Raw genomic sequence first — 17,922 nt, 5'->3', positions numbered from 1 at the left:
CCCTGACTGCCAGATCATTTACTGGTGTGTGGTTACAATGAACACTTACCCAGGGAAAACACCACCATTTTAATTGATTTCTAGCCCCTAAAAATGAAAACCAACGATAGTAGAGAATCACTGAAACTTTGTTTGCTAATTGATTAGTCAACTGGTGGTTTTATTACTTAGGACACAACTCTATCCTCTCGTAGCAACATACAAATAGCTAAGTGAGAGTGAGAGCCGAATTCACAGTCCCTCTGTACGCACCAGTCTAAAAGGACATTGCCAAGATCTGCATACATTTTTGATAGGGAACCAACATGGCAACAATATAACCAAGCATTATTTCCAGTTTTCATTTAATTACAAATCTCCGACCCATTGCCAGATTATTTCCAAGAATTAATAAGTGCTCATACCTATCCTCCTTATGATCATAGAGTGCTATAATTTGAGTCATCATGCTGATTTCTGCTTGTGACCGGCCAAACTTCCCTTCATCACGCACCCTATCTGACTGCAAGGTCCGTGTGTGTGTTCACCTTGAAATTCCCATGCTGCATCTTGCCAGCTTCCTTCTTTTCTGACCGTAAGATTCAATCTCATCTTCTCTAGGGCACAGCTTTACCACATTCTCTTTTCTGGATTTTGGGGGCCCATGACTCCTCCTCTTCCTCTGCCCCTGACACAGCCAACACCCCTGGTCTGCTGTTCCCCTTATGGCAACACCCGAACCCCCTTATAATTCCTATAGACTCTATCAAGAAGGCGATTTTTAAATACTCATTTAATGATGCCAAACTTTGCATCACTCTTCAACAATGAAAACCAGATCAATCAACCACCAAAAATGTTTGGGGACAATTATGTGAAAATGGAGGGTACAAAGGCATCTAAGACACAAGTACATCTTACAACAATAACAGAAGAAAGGCTGAGGAGCCTGGTGATAGGACTGGATTTCGAATCTGTTTTCACATTCAGTATTTCTACTGAGACATTTGAGAATATGCATTTTTCAATACATCTTCTCTGAAATGATCATTTTCCAGTTGGTACATGACTTTAAAAGGTATGCCACATTCACTGGTGTAAAGCTCACAGAGCGAAATCAATCTGTTTATAAAATGAATCTGACTTCATAAAAGTTTAAAAAAGATTCAATTAGAAATGCACAGCTGAAAGAAAGCTGTTGCATTATTTAAGAGCATTAATTATACATAAAGGTAAATGGGGAATAAAAGCTAATTACAAGATGGTTTTATGTCTTATGGAAGTTACATTTTCTACCTTTCCAGAATATTGTCATGACAAGATTTACACATTTTTTTTTTTTTTTGAGGAAAAACTGTGGAACTAAGAAGATGCTCATTATTTTGAACTCGAATGACTGTGATTCCTTTGGTTCTTATCCAGCTTCCGAAGGATAATCTTGATCCTTTGAAAAACATTTACCATTAAGAACGGTTTACCACTGAAATCTAGCAGGATGTATATTAAATTACAAAAGATGACTTTTAATTGCTAGTCTAAATAAGATAAGAAACACATGGCATATATGAAGCCTTTGGGGGGAAAAAAGTCTAAACAAAGATTAGATGCTGGTTAGTGGCTGCAAGAAATGATATTGATTTTTAGAGTTGGCTCCCTTTGTTACCTGTAAAAACATGATCACACCTCTAATTTAAGAGCTTGAGAGACGTTTCATGTTTGTTGGAAGCTTGCTTCTCCCCACTGACACAGACGATACCAGTCTACTACCCTATGACACTTTCTTGTTTAGAACTGAAAGAGATATGTAGTGTTTTTAAAGTTTCGAGGTGTTGGTATTGCGGCTCTCTTGGACGTGTTCACAACAGTGGGCAGAGGAAGTTCCCTGCAGCTGACAAGTGTGTGAGTTGGAACGCCGTGTGGAGCAGACACAGGGCCCGGAGGCCCAGGGCCCACGCTGAGAAATCAGCAGCTGTGCATGCTAACCCTGGGTCCTCTGTCATTAACCTTCTGTGGGACCTTACAAATTGCTTAATTCCAGCCATGAAAATAAACATAGGCACCGATGCCCTAGAATAGACCCAAGGGAATCAGACCGTGTGCACGTAAAACCGAAACCCACCCTGCCTTTCTTTCTAACAGTACTGGGGACAGGGAGTGACCAGGGTGTAGGTTACTGTTCTTTGCTTCCAGTTAAAAGAGGCAAACAGAAGCAAGTGAACAGAACTGGGAGGAAGTGGGGCAGTTGGGGGTAAGGATGAACAAAACTTGAGCAAAATTGGAGAACTGAAGGGTAAATCTCTGGAGTGGTGAGAAAGATTTCTCGGTAATTCTAACTCTGCTGCTGGTCCCGTACGTGTACAATGACGCCATCACACTAGCCATTATTGCTTTGTATTTGAACCTTTTCAACCCTATTTCTCTCGTTCTCTGTCTCTCCCATTCCTTCTTTTTTTTTTTTAAACAAATTATTTGTACTTTTTTAAAAAAATTTATTATTTATTTTTGGCTGTGTCGGGTCTTCGTTTCTATGCGAGGGCTTTCTCTAGTTGTGGCAAGCGGGGGCCACTCTTCATCGCGGTGCGCGGGCCTCTCACTATCGCGGCCCCTCCCGTTGCGGAGCACAGGCTCCAGACGCGCAGGCTCAGCAGTTGGGGCTCACAGGCCTAGTTGCTCTGCGGCATGTGGGATCTTCCCAGACCAGGGCTCGAACCCGTGTCCCCTGCATTGGCAGGCAGACTCTCAACCACTGCGCCACCAGGGAAGCCCTCCTTCTTGTTTTTGCCTTGTCAGCACTGTCTGAAAAGGAGGTGGAAACAATATTCTCCCACAGCAGTTTTTATTTCCTTCACTGTTGGAGCTATGCAGAATTTTACAGACTCTCTCTAATCCACTCACTTTTTAGATGGAAAAATGGGCCCAAGTACAGTACATGTAAGTTAACAAAGTACTGACAGAGCTACAACTACCTGCCAGGTCCTTTAAATGCCAGCCCAGTTCTATTTCCATACATTGCACCCAAGTGTAATGATTAAAGCACCCCAAACCCCCAAAATTTCCAATGCTGCTTTGACCTTCTGGTTTTCATATGTAAAAATGGTATTCTATGTTCATTACTTTACAACCATAGGAATTAGGGGCAGGAGGAAGATTTGATGGCATTTAAACTCCACTGTTTCATGTATGTAAGGATTATTTGATTTAGAATATGAATGTATATACTTCAAAAGGCAACGTGATGTTGAATGGTGGTCGCAAATGTGGTTCACATCTTTGGCCCTTCTGGCCAGAAATAATCTTGCCCTAGAAATATGTATGCTACATTCAGTAAATGATCAAAAAAAGTTATAGTAAAGTCAGAGTCATGGTCATAACCATCATAAAAAGAAATCATAATCAGTAAAGACCCACGTTTGTCCAGTGATTAGGTAAAGCAAACACTAGGCTATATGGGGGTCTAAAATCCACCCTTTTGAGAAGTCTTGTGCCCTGAGACTGAGTCAGCTAGAGCTTTCCATGTGGTGAGGAAAGAAGAACAGTATCATTTTTAAATAGGTAAGATTGTGGAGATACACACTACTGAGAGCCAAGCTGGGCTTTTCCCTAAACCAGTGAGAGACAAGCATCTTGAACGTCAAAATTAATCGGCTGTTAGGAAAAAGGATAAAAGAAACTTAAGATCCTAATCTGTGAGTTCAGTTACCACGTAGCTATTCCTGGCAGAGGATAGGTAATCAACTCTGCTTACAAACAGAGCAAAACAAATAGAAAAAAACACACTGCGTTTCCATATCGTGTGATTCCTAACGATCTGTAGAAAAATTCTTTAGTGATAAGTATATTATTTATATATATATGTATATATAATAGGTTTTAAAAAACAGAAAAAGCAATGATCTGATGATTAATTTGATCATTTGAAGTATAAAATAAAGCCCTATTTTTGTTGCAAGATTGTAATTTGAAAGGACATGATTTTTCGTCATTTAAAAACATAACTTACGTGAAAGAGCAAATAAAAATTAAACATTGACAATTTTTCAGATTTATGCTTAACATTCCATCCAATATTTTAAGCCATTTATCCTTTTTGACTAATAAAATTCAACAACTATTTATCAAATACCCATAATATATCCAGTTTTATAACATCCATGCTTTAATTTATTTGATCCTTTCAATTGCATCTGAAAATTAGTATGAAATAATGGAATTTTATTATCTGCTTTTCTCCTCTATAGTATATAAACTCTAGAAACTAACAAACACAATTATCATTCAGTTTGCTTAAACAAATTACTCTGGATGCTTTATTTACCATGTCAAAAAATTACAATATAATCTTTCATGTAGTGTTTTGATTGGAAAACAAAACATTGCTTAATTCTATAGGATTACATATATGGGTGAATTATATGTGGGGAAGTAGTCGTCTTAGGGCATATTTGTTTGTCAGAAAGATTTACGCCCGAAATCCTAGAGGCGTGGCAGTTATAATAATTGTAGGCAAAACATGACATCAACTTTGTTCTTTACATCTTTTTACTAACTCTTCACAAACCCAAATCAAACATAGAAACAGCTATTGCTTTGAACCACAGAAAGGTGTGGCTATTATCTGTCTACCTTATTATCAGCATACAATTCCATTATTTCCCTTTTTTTATGTTACTATTCAAAAGCCATTTGTAGAGATGACTCTGCATTAACCTGAAACAAACAAAAAACCCTCCTAGTAACATATTTGTTAAATATTTTATGAGCACTAATATATCACTGAGGAGAACCTGTAGGAAATACGATAGTTTTCAACTTTTAAGTATTCAAATCTTGATTATAATTCAGACTTTTCTTCAACTTGGATCATTTTTTGAATTCACACGTTTGAAGAATAACACACACAACATGTTATTCCAATTGATACAATATTCCAATATACATTCTATAGTTTAATATACATTAAGAAGTCATTTATGGACTCCAGTCTCCTCATCTGTAAAATGTTGAATTAAATAATTTTCAAAGTATTTTCTAACTCCCATTTTCTAGAACTGTAAACCATGTGTACCATATTGTTTTTAAATGACATCAAACTAAGACTTAGACAGTTGGCCCTCGGGATCCGCGGGTTGCACACCCACGGATATGGAGGGCAGACTACTGGACTTGAGCGATCGCGGATTTGGTATCTGCGGTCCTGGAACCAATTTGTATTTTAGTACAAAGCCAAATAGACATAAATGTAGATGGGAAAGCTCCACCTGAACTATTTTTATAGAATTCTATTTCGTATAGAGTTTAACCACATGACAGCACAGTGGCTGCTTATGGTGTGGGACTCGAGGCCCACACTCTGCTCTCCCAGCTACGTGCCCTGGTGTGGGATTGCAGCCACACAGGGGAAAGGGAACCTTTTCTGAATTCACACAAAGACACCTTACAGGCCAACAGGAAGCCCTAAAATGTGGTTACTTCTCTCATCTTAAAAAATACAAAATTAAAAAAAAGAACAGCCTTCCATGATCCCACTTTCCTTGCAGTCCCCGCGCCATTTATCTCCTCTTGTTAAAGAGCTGCTTCCTCTTCCTGGCTGCATTTCTCCCTCCCACCGTCCACTGATCCTACTCCCATCTGGTTTTTGCCCCACATTCTCCACAAATCAGCTCTGATCAAGGACCTCCGGGACCCTCCGTAGTCTTTCTTCTTCAGTCTTCCGTGGCTTGCATCCTCAGCAGTGCCTGACATCACTCCATTTCTTCCTCTTTAAACAGCTTCTTCACATGCCTTCCAGAACTGTCTCTCCTGTTTTTTCTCTGACCTAGATGGCTGTGCCATCTCAGCCTTTGTTGGTTCCGCCCTGCCTCCTAGACTCTTTCTTTTCTATCTACACTCCTGCCAGAGAGGATCTGGCTAGTTCCATGGTTTAAATGCCACCTAACCACAGGAGACTCCAAAGTGTACATTTTAAGATTGAACCTCTGCCCTGAACTTGTAGATTCATTTGTCTACTGGGCACCCCAAACTTAACATGTCTAAAACTGAATGAACTCTTGATATTCACCTGAAACCTGCTCATCTAGAGCTTTCCTCATCTCAGGAAACTACTCCATCCTTCCAATGGCTGAGGTCAAACCCCTGGTGTCTTCCTTGACTTCTCCTTTTCATTCATACATCTCAGCCGGTCATCAGCAAAATCTTGTCGACTCTACCCTCCAAATAGATCCAAAAGGCAAAATTTGACGTTTCCTACCATCCCATTTCCAGTCTGGTCAAAGCCACCATCATCACTCAGCTAGACTATTAAACTCATCTCCCAACAGGTGTCCTTGCTTCTGCACTGACTTGCCTTCAGGTTCTTCTCAGAGTGATCCTAAAACCCAAGTCTGATATCCCCTCTCTTCACAAAACCTGTCAATGTCATCCCGTCACACTCAGTGTAAAAGCCAGAGTTGTTATGAGAACTTACAGGGCTATCCACGAGCTGCCCAGATTTACATACACCCCTGCCCCCCCACACAAGCAGACACACACACTCAGACACGCACAGACACATGGACACACACACGTGGACACACGCAGACACCGCGTTACCTCTCTGTCCTCATCTCCTGCTACCCTCCCCTTCATTCCCTCTGCTGCAGCCACTCCAGCCTCCCCAGTGCTGCTCAGGTCAGATGTGCTCACTATCCAGAAATGCTCTGCCTGAAACTATCCACGTGGCTAACTCCCTCATTTCCGTCAGGTCTTTACCCAAAAGTCGTCTTCTCAAGGAGGGCTTCTCCAGCCACCTAACCAAAATTTAACCCACCTACCCCACGCCACACCCTTTGCATAACATCCCCCTTCCCTGCTGGCTTATTTTTTCTCTTTAGCATATATCATCTGCTATACTAAATCTTTTTTGTACCTTGTATTTGTTTCCTCCTGTAGAATGTCAGATGTATTAGGGCAGAGATTTTGTGTGTTTTGTTCACTGTGTCTGCATTGTGTGGAATGATGCCTGGGGCATAATAGGCACTCAATAAATGCATTATGATTTGTCTCAATGAGTGAATAATGCTGTTTTCGAAACAGGAGCAAAACCTGGGTGAACTCTACGGGCTGTTTAATCTTCTCATGGCAGTGAATCCCAACTTCTTACACTGGCTCCCCCAATCTCTTCAAACCCCTAGGAGTCAATACAACTTCCTGCCTATCGTTTTTTTAGGCCACTATTCCCATAATTGGTCATTCATCCCAGGCTTCAGTGATGTTCAACGTCTCTGATCACCTCTGTTTTCTCAATCATTTCCTTAAAGTCACCTCCAGCAAGTTCCCTGGCAGCTGGGGTTGCCTTCAAGGATATGGTAGAGGAAATGGAAGGCAAAAATCAGTGGGCAAGAAAACTTGCATTTTGGACACACCTAGCAATTAAAACACACTATTTGGTGATGAGGAGATTGTGGTTACAAGTTTCTTTCCCAACACCTGGACAATTTAACTCGAAATGAAAAAAGCAAAGAAGTTGGTCATGCTGACATGACCCAAGTGCCTAATTCAGTCATTGTGTTCTACCTTTTCCTCATCAACCCAAACACACAAGAACAGCACTAATATTGCTCTTTAGATGCATTAAATCTCCAGTGCTCAGATATATATGTCTATATATGGAGATGGCTAAAGTGACCCGATGAAGCAGGAGTTGGTCAGTGGTCCTGCCTCCCCACTCATTCCACACAGACATACAAGCTTATATTAAAAATCCCTTTGCCATCTACCCTTATCACCTTCACTTCCAATCAATGTTTTACAGAGAAAACATCTTCCTTTGTTATTACATGTCACTCTTGTCTCCCTTCTGCTTTCATCTCTTAGCCTCTATTCCTCTAGCCCTTTGTGTATGTGATACACGCACACTCACAAACACATGTACACACATATATACCTGTTTCTCTGACACCTCAGTTCAATATGCCAAATTTCTCTCTTACCACACCCCTATTTTTCTCTTATAATCAGGTAAGAGGAGGCTGAGGAGAACAATAAATAGGAATGGACGAAAAAGTATTCAGATAATGACTTATCTTTTAACTTTGGATACAGTAATGTCTGCAAATTTATAGTGTTTCTATGTTTAAAAACATGTCTTTGAATGTCTTCAAAACTTGGATAGCTGTTATCATTTATATAGAAGAACATGACCTTTGGAGATAGATAAACTTGGGTTTTACAGTAATGTAACAATTACGTAGTTAGATAAAATAAGTTTGGGGAGAATATGAGAAAACTAGAACCATCCCGCACTGCTGTGAGCATGCCATGGGGTACAGCCATTCCAGAAACAACACGGCAATACCTAGTGGGGAAAAAAACCTTGCATTTTAACATCTGAATTGTGGCACACCTTTTGTCGGCTAATATGGGTCAAAACTTCAATCAGGGGACTTCCCTGGCGGTCCAGTGGTCAGGACTTCGCCTTCCGATGCAGGGGGTGCAGGTTCGATCCCTGGTCGGGGAGCTAAGATCCCACATGCCTCAAAACATGGAACGGAAGCAATGTTGTGACAAATTCAATAAAGACTTTAAGAATGGTCCACATCAAATAAAATCTTTAAAAAAAAAAAAAACAAAAAAAAACTTCAATCAGAAAACAAACGTAAGAAGCGTAGGCCATGCACAGTAAACAACACACACCACAGGACTTCCCCAATTCAGGATAACAAGGTAGAAGGATGGGTGCTCATTAAAGCATTCATATTGAAGTCAGCTGTGTTAGCTCCGACTGGCTGAGAGCCCAGTACGGGACCTAAAGCACGAGAAGACAGGAATACTCTAATGACCTGTTTATTTTGTGTGTGTGTGTGTGTGCCTACACACATATTTATACACACATTATCTATATACATACGTATGCACACACATATATACAGTTTAAGAAAAATATTCTAGATACAAACTGTGATATAATGAATTAGCATTGCTCAGGACATTGTTAAACAGCATATTAATGAACTTCAATTCACCTATTACAAGATATAGTCACAAAATGAAATTAAATGAGGAAATTAGGTACCCTGTTCAAATGTTTGATTATAAAAGCCATTCTCCTAAAAAATAAAGATAAATACAAATTATGTAGAATTATTCTATTTTTGTGTGTGTTTGTTTTTATACTCAGCGAATATTAACTGAGTACATGATCTACAAAGTGCTGTTTTGGTAGAAAGCAAATGACTGATGACAAAGGAGTGCAGACTCTAGAACTAAACTGCCTAAGCTGAAACTGCCCCCATCACTTCTCAGAGCCAGTTACTGCATCTCCTTGTGGTCCAGTTTCCACAGCTGTGCAGTGGGAATGAAAATAGTACTTACTTCAGTTGCGATTAAATGAGTGCAGTACTTAAGAGTGCAGTACGTGGTACCCAAAAGACACCCATATACATTTTAATTAGACAACAATAGAAGAAAGTCTACATTTTGAAAAAAAACTCACAATTAATTGTTTATGGGTATGTTTGTGTAAGAACTTTCATTTTTGACCCTTAAAGTATTCATTTTAAACTTCCACAAATTTTTCCCATGAAGTGAGCCAAATGGTAAACACTGGACTCCTGAGTGCTTTGAATCAACTTCTCACCAGCTCTATTCTGAGGCCCAGGGAAGGGGAAAGTCTCTTCATTTGGAACAGGTGCTAGAATGTGGCCTTTCTCACCCCTTACACGCAGTAGTATAGAGAGGTGAAGGCTGTGGAAACAACTCTCCACTTCTCCTTAGTGCTCACCCATCTTCTTTCCTCAGTGCTGCCTTCCTCCCCCATTGGTCCCCTTCCTCCCCATCCCTACCCTGGGGCTTCCCATCTCTTTTTTATCTTTTTATTTCTTGTTCCTTTCCTTTCTCCTTGCATTTGTTACCCTTATCCTGTCTTGTAGCTGTTCAGCCTCTTTTACATTTAACTGCTATTCTAGTTTTATTTCTCAGTTTTGCTTCATTTCCCTTTGAACACTTCTCACCCCACCCCCAACTAATCTCACCCTCACTTCCTGGTTTCTCTTCCTCTGCTCTCAGCATCAACCTCTACCATGTTGGCATCCTACTGAAGACTTTCTGTATTTTTAAGATTTGCAGTACAGTTCACCCTTATTCACTTACTGCATGTCAATCTAACTCTAATACCTCTTTTATGGAAAATGTAATTTTATAACTTTAAAGAGAGGTAAGGAAATGAAAGTGCATGAGTGAACCGGAATGGTACCCATTTTTTTAACGGAGTGTCTATCATGTTCCAGGTCCTTCATGTACATTGTCTCTAATCTTCACAATAACTTTGAAAAAGCTATTATTCATTCCCATTTTATAGTTGAAGAAGAGATGCTAAGCAATGAGGTGACCTGCCCAAGGCCACACAGAGATAGAATTTTATCTCATGGCTTGATGGCTCCCTCATCTGCCCTCTGCCCAGCGTCACCCTGTTTCATAAGTGAATTGAACTACCGCACTTTTCCCTTTTTAAAAAAATTTTATATAATGTTAAAGGTTACTTTCCACTTACAGTTATTAAAAAATATTGGCTTTATTACCCTTTTGTACAATACATCCTTGAGCCTACCTTACACCCAATATCTTGCCCCTCCCCCTTCCCACTGGTAACCATTAGTTTTGAACTACTGCATTTTATCACGTTTCTAATAAACAACAAAGAATTGAAAATAAGACTACCTATAGAGATCTTTTAATTATCTTCATGCACCTTCCCCCCCGCCACACACACACCCATGCACATACATCCCCTTTAAATATAGCAAAGGAGGTTAATATCAGGAAGTGAGTAGAAAAGGGGCAAGTACACCAAGGAAAACTCTTCCCTGTTTTCTCTCCTTGTTGATTTTGTCTGTGAGATTTTGTCAGAGATTCTTAGAGTTCAAAGTGGTCTTGGAGACCATCCAAAATAACTCCTTCATTTTTCAAATGAGGAAGGTGCAACTCAGAGCAATTAAATGACTTGCCTAAAACACATAGATTTACTTGCTGCCCAACCTGGGTGGGTAGGTTGAATTAATATTCATAAGATGCTTATTGACCAGCAAAATACAACCAACCCATCTGCAAGCCCTAGAAAGTTCCAGCATCCCAGAGTGAGAGTCTTTCCAGGCTGGAGGAGTATTCATCAAGACAGCTGTGAGCTGCTGGGGCCCCAAACTTACCTCTCCAGGTGCTCAAGAGGAATCTAGATAGTCCTAACATACCTCAGAATGTCACCAAATGCAAGTTCATGTGCCCAATGCACAGTGAGGCCGAACAATGTGGAAAAGTCGGAGTTTGGAGCAGAGAAAGTTTTATCGCAGGGCCATGCAGTGAAACTGATGGCTCACGCCCCAAAATCCCCCAAACCTTCGGAAGGGTTTCGGCAAAGCATTTTTAAAGGCCAGGTTGGGGGTGGAGTCACAGGGTACGTGATCATCTCGTGCACAATTCTCTGATTGGTTGATGGTGAGGTAACAGAGTGGCTAACTTTATCAATCCTTAGGCACCAGCAGGTCTGCGGGCTCATGATCATCAAGTAGTTAATTTATTCCATTTGGTGGTGGTTTTTAGCATCTGAAAAACTCAGGAAAGATGCATGAGATAATATTATCTGGGTACTTCAGAGAGGAGCTACAGCAGAGGCTATGGGGGAGGGGGTCCTGCTCGGTCACAAGAATTGGGAATGAGTGTGTTTCAAATGAATGTATGAAAGACAAGTTCATTAGATACATATGGCATCTTCGGATGCAGTACAGCCTCAAAGGGTACCAGATGTCAAAATAAGACACTGTTTATTTCCTTATAATTTGCAAAAAAAATTTATAAATATACACACACATATATGATCGATGATGCAATGATAAGCATGAGTATCCATTCCCGTAACTACTCCTCTCACTCTGCAGCTTTCATGCTAAGTAGTTACAAGTATCATAGAATTAGTGTAGAGCATTAAGATAAACTAAGAGTGTTAGGGAAAATGCAGGAAAAAGAATACAGATATGCTATGTTACTATCTTAGTATCGGTGTTAATGTCTTCTTTAACGTGGTGTAACGATATTTGGCTCCTGAGAAGTTGTTTTTTTAGTTAATACCGTATTTATCAGGACTTTAGTTTCTTCCCACCTCATCAGCAGCATGCCACCTCACTGGAATCTAGGAAGGAGCTAATGTATACTGAAACCAAATTTGATGCTTAGAAAATCCTTGCGCTGTTGAAAGGCACACCTGTGTTGTTTGGCAGGTGAGTTGAATCTCAAGTAAAGAATTTCTGCAAATCTCTTGTTCAGTCAGCTAAACTGGTTTCACTCCTGAACAACCCTGGGGTGAGGGAATCCTCTATTTTTCCTTGATAACCATAATAATGCTAAAGAAGTAACTTCCAATGCTAAATCTCAGTGGTTTAGGTCTCAAAAGTGGAAAGGCTCAATATATTTCAGGACAGTAAATGTCTTCATGTCAAATTTATTATAGATAAATTAGTACTTTTCATATTGGAAAAAAACTACAGTTTTTTGTAAAGGCCAAGGTATTGTTAATTCAGATGTTACTTTGAATAATTTGGAGAAGTAACTTTCTAACTGTATTCACTTTTATATTTAAATTAAGAATGGTTTGTTATGAATAGTTAAATATAAATTTCAGTGAACTGAATCCTAAAGAAAATAAGGAAGTATTTATCAGTTGAAAGGTACTCTGTAAATGGGTTTGCAGATTAACTGCAAAGGTTATTTGGGACTCTAGAATCTTAAAGTGAAACAGGTCATTTATACATTACTTCTTTTTAAAAAATCTATTCAGTCTATTTTCCTTTTCTGGACATTCTTGTGTTGGATTATGTGGTTTCTTCTGACTAAACTAGTTTTGAAAAGCTTAAGATATAAGACATTCTAAAGTAAATGCTTGATTCCTTACATAATATTCTTTAGGTATTAAAGAAAGTTAACATTTTTCATCCTTTGGTCAGGCATTTGTGGGCTCTAAATGTAACTCTCTGTAGTTAACATGCAGTATATGCCAGGGAAGAGAAGTTTGGGGCTGTCAAACCTCACAGAACAGACAGAGAATAAAAGAAAATTAATCAAGTCCACAGGCATGACGACCCTAGTCTGTTTCAGCTGGCAAAAGAACTAATAGTGCTGCCACCCAGGTCATAATTTATGGGTTGTTTGTGGTATTTTCAACCCTTTTAAGTTGAAGCTGTGTGTTACCATCTCTATAGCAAAAGAATATTTCTTTTCTCAAAGTTTTCAACCAACAGATGAGTATTCTTTTTCTCTATAACAGACACCATCTGGTTTGCTTAATTGACCGTTTATACACATATACATGCATCTCAAATGATCAGTGCTGTAGTTTCCAACCTGGCTGTACCTTAGAAGCTTTGGAAAAATCACTACCAGAGCCACCCCCAGAGATCCTGGCTTAAATAGTCTGGTGATGCAGCAGAGAGAGGGTCTTTCTTGGAGGTTCAAGTTAGAATTCAGAATTTGTTTCCTCTGGAAGCTATGTTGCAACGGTGGGTTTGTGGATATTTTAAGTACAGTAGGTAAAACTACATTATCTGTTAAATTTGGGGGGAATGGTCTGAAACACCGAATCAGTCTTCACAGTTCTTTTTGTAAAACAATGTACCTTTGGTTCCAAACAATGGAATTTACAACCAATCTGTTGATAAATTAGGAGCTGCGTGAGTCTTCAAGGTCACAACACTAGACTTTTTTGTGTCAAAAGTAAGTCAGGGTTTTGTCTTGCAAAAAAATGAATCAACAATTTTAGTGAGAAACTACCATGAGGAAGACACAAGCAAACAAAGACACTCAAACAAGACCAGGAAATAAAGTATAAAACCAACATTTGTGCAAATTTTAACTTTAGGAAACTCCATAGGAATGTCCTGGTTCATGACTTCTTGTGTTGTCTGAATAGTAAATTGGATTAGAAATAAGCATATCGTTCAGAAAGAAATATGGCACAGAAATAACAGTGGAAATATGCTGGAGGACAAGAAACCAAGACAATAAAAGCACTTTAAAAAGGCAAATCATACAAAAGAATAGAGGACACTTGTTGTCAATACTCAAAGGTGACTGACTTGAATAGAAGGGAAGATGAGAAGGATGAGGTTAGGTAGGTGCTTCCCAAACGAGTGTTAAGCTTGACCCCCCCCCCCATGAAGCCAACATGACACAACAGGACAAACTGGGACCAAGAGGAGCACAGTAGTGGAACTATGTCTGCATCCCACTAAGCAAACGGGTCTTCACCCGTATTCCCATTCACACAAACCGTGAGATGGCCATGCACACACAAACACACTTCCCAAGAGCTGCTGCATGGCCCAAAAGTAGGACTTACCCTGTGTCATCTCAGTGCACATCATGGCAGTTGGATGGATGTTAAAGCCAGCCAGATTTGGGCTCAATAGAAACAAAAACTTGCTAAAAGGCTGTCAGTATGAAACAGAACCAGAACACACACCTTGCCATGCACTGAATCTGAAGTCCAGAAGGTTAGAGCATGAACTGAATATTATCTCTAGAAATATGATGATTGACCTCCTAGAGTAATGCAAATAAAAACAAAAATAAACAAATGGGATCTAATGAAACAAAAGCTTTTGCAAAGCAAAGGAAACTACAAACAAGATGAAAAGACAACCCTCAGAATGGGAGAAAATATTTGCAAATGAATCAATGGACAAAGGATTAATCTCCAAAATATATAAACAGCTCATGCAGCTCAATATTAAAAAAACAAACAACCCAATCAAAAAATGGGCAGAAGACCTAAATAGACATTTCTCCAAAGAAGACATACAGATGGCCAAGAAGCACATGAAAAGCTGTTCAACATCACTAATTATTAGAGAATTGCAAATCAAAACTACAATGAGGTATCATCTCACACCAGTTAGAATGGGCATCATCAGAAAATCTACAAACAACAAATGCTGGAGAGGGTGTGGAGAAAAGGCAACGCTCTTGCACTGTTGGTGGGAATGTCAATTGATACAGCCACTATGGAGAACAATATGGAGGTTCCTTAAAAAACTAAAAATAGAATTACCATATGACCCAGCAATCCCACTACCATAATTCAAAAAGACACATGCACCGCAATGTTCACTGCAGCACTATTTACAATAGCCAGGTCATGGAAGCAACCTAAATGCCCATCAACAGACAAATGGATAAAGAAGATGTGGTACATATATACAGTGGAATATTACTCAGCCATAAAAAGGAACGAAATTGGGTCATTTGTAGAGACGTGGATGGATCTAGAGACTGTCATACAGAGTGAAGTAAGTCAGAAAGAGAAAAACAAATATCATATATTAACGCATATATGTGGAACCTAGAAAAATGGTACAGATGAACTGGTTTGCAGGGCAGAAATAGAGACACAGATGTAGAGAACAAACGTATGGACACCAACGGGGGAAAGTGGCGGGGGGCGGGTGGTGGTGGTGGGATGAATTGGGAGGTTGGGATTGACATGTATACACTAACATGTATAAAATAGCTAACTAATAAGAACCTGCTGTATAAAAAATAAAATAAAATTCAAAAGTTCAAAAAGAAATAGGATGATTGTGTTGAGTGTGGAGTATATCCATACAGTCTCCAATGGTCCTCCCAAATCTGTTTTGATGTTTCTGTAATTCAACCTCCTCTCTTCTTCACAGATGTTGAATCACCTCTAATTTCATTCCGTACCATTTGGTTTTGTTTTGTTTTGTTTTGTTTTTAAGTGACAAAGGGGAATTGAGAAACTCTTCACAATGAACCAGTGTCCCTGCAATTTGGGGGTTAGCAACTAGCGTTATTATAGCAGAACTGATTTAGAGGTTTTAGACCTTGGTTACTTTGGGGAAGAAGTAAATCCTGAAAGTTCATACCACGAACTGCAAGACCTTTAAACGAACAAATAATAAACCCATAATAAAGTCAGAGTCTTTGTTCTCTCACTTATGCTCAACTGTGTGAACTCTGGAGCCAAAAGTACACCCTGATCTTTAAGTTTGCTTTGAAACAGAAATGAAGGAATGAGCTTATTCCTCAATTAGGTGCAAAAGGTGGAGGTGGTAAAAAAAAAAAGTTAAACAAGATACAGAGCAGCTGTGACAGCCCATCGGCTCATAGAAGAGACTCAGAACTGGCAGCTGGAAGGGACCCACAGGAGAAACGTCTTAAATGCACGTCCTACGTGTAGTACGTTGGTATCAGCAGGCCAGCATTGTGGCTGGAACAGTCACGACCAGGGCTGTAAAGAAGGCCCCGAGCAGCCTGTGCTCTCCATAGGCTGCTGTCCTGAATTTAGGTTTGTGCCACGCACCTCTTGACAGTGACCTTCCGCATGCCGCCGGGCCAAAAGGAACTGCAGAATTTTAGCGCAAGGCCGACTTCGAGCCCAGAACCGCAGTGATCCCTCCTTGACAAGCCGAACTGGGTCACCCAAAAGAGCGTGGCACTAGACCTTTAGAGTTCAGCGGGCCAAGGGCTGCGTTAGCAGTTGGTGTCCTTTCCGGGCACACAAAAGGCTTTTTCTGCTCTGCTTTTACAAGGTACCCTAGAAGCCAAGCTATTGCCAATGGGTGGGGCTGGGGAGGGGAGGGGGCCGAACGCAGCAAGCTGTCCACATCCGGCTGCCAGTCTGTCCAACAGGAGAGCCGATCTCGGCTGTGCCTCGGCCCCGGGGATGCGGACGCGGGGGGGAGGGGGGCCACAGGGACGCGCAGGCGTGCGTTCCTCCAGACCGCGGGCGCCGGGCCAGTTGGCTCGAGAGAACCCAGGTGGCGACCGTAAAAGCTCCCCGCGAGCCCTCTCTGCCCCAGAGGGCGCGTCCTGGGGTCCGCGCGCGCGCCCCCTAGCGCCGGGCCTGCAGGGGGGCGGGGCAGGACGGGGTGGGCGGGGCGGAGGGGGCGGAGCCGCGCGGCTGGGCTCGCGGGGGTCGCGGCGCCGAGCAGGTGCGCTAGAGCGAACGCTGCTACAGCGGGCGGCATGGCGAGCACGGCGTCGGAGATCATTGCCTTCATGGTCTCCATCTCCGGCTGGGTGCTGGTGTCCTCCACGCTGCCCACCGACTACTGGAAGGTGTCCACCATCGACGGCACGGTCATCACCACCGCCACCTATTGGGCCAACCTTTGGAAGATGTGCGTTACCGACTCCACGGGCGTCTCCAACTGCAAGGACTTCCCCTCCATGCTGGCGCTAGACGGTCTGCATCCCGTCGCCCCCCGCCCCTGCCCCTCGCTCCTCCCCGGCCTGCCGGCGGGGCGCCCGCTGACCCCACGACCCCCGGCGGGATCCCCGGGCCGGACTCCTCCGAAGCCCGGCCCCGCTTTCCCCCTCAGTGCCTGAAGGAGCCGGGGAGAGTCCCCGGTGCCCGCGGCCCGCCTTCCCCGGACGTCTGTCCCGCGGGGGGCGCCTGTCCGAGCCCGGAACCCCGGGACGGGGGAGAGGGGCAGGCAGACAGGCCTGGGTGGGATGGGTGACTCTCAGGGGATGGAGGGAAGCAGCTTTGTTGTCTCGAGAGTTGAGGACAGGGCAGTGGGACCCCCCTCTCTTGGGGACTGGTAGGACACGGAGTCACGAGAAGGGGCTTGTCTTCTCCAGCCAGCACTACCCAGAAGGGCTGGATTCTGATTCAAATGGACTTGTCAGAGCGAAATCTGCTTGCTCTGAACTCCCTTTAGCCATTTCGTTAGTTCTTTTAAAAGTGTGTGTGTGGGGAAAGGACACATTGCAGGAGCACCCGCTCCAAACCCCCCGCCCCGCATCTACAAATGAGTCTGCTGGGCTTTAACTCTGCCTCTAAATGCTAGGAACATAAATAGCCCTAGCCTGTGCTGCAGAGAGTAGAGAGTTCTGGCCAGCAGGAATCTTGTGCGGGAGACTGACAAGTTCTGTGTCGCGCCTCCCAAGTCCGTTCTCAGC

The 17,922-nt window shown here is 41.9% G+C and overlaps 1 protein-coding gene across 2 annotated transcripts in view; it reads left to right on the top strand.

Annotated features, from left to right (window-relative positions):
• The window catches only part of CLDN10 (claudin 10), a 107,003-nt gene that overhangs the window by 68,526 nt on the left and 20,555 nt on the right, over positions 1–17,922 (top strand). The window contains exon 1 of one of the 2 annotated variants that reach the window (XM_057532874.1): positions 16,954–17,203. The exons of the other annotated variant lie outside the window; for it this stretch is intronic. Coding sequence (XP_057388857.1) covers positions 16,984–17,203 — 220 coding nt within the window. The 5' untranslated portion in view covers positions 16,954–16,983. Of the gene's footprint in view, positions 1–16,953; positions 17,204–17,922 lie in introns of those variants that run through there. 2 annotated transcript variants of the gene reach the window in all.

This window comes from Balaenoptera acutorostrata, chromosome 18 (genome assembly GCF_949987535.1).
Source record: "Balaenoptera acutorostrata chromosome 18, mBalAcu1.1, whole genome shotgun sequence".
NCBI classification, from domain to species: Eukaryota; Metazoa; Chordata; class Mammalia; order Artiodactyla; family Balaenopteridae; genus Balaenoptera; species Balaenoptera acutorostrata.
This window is presented reverse-complemented; position numbering and strand designations above follow the sequence as displayed.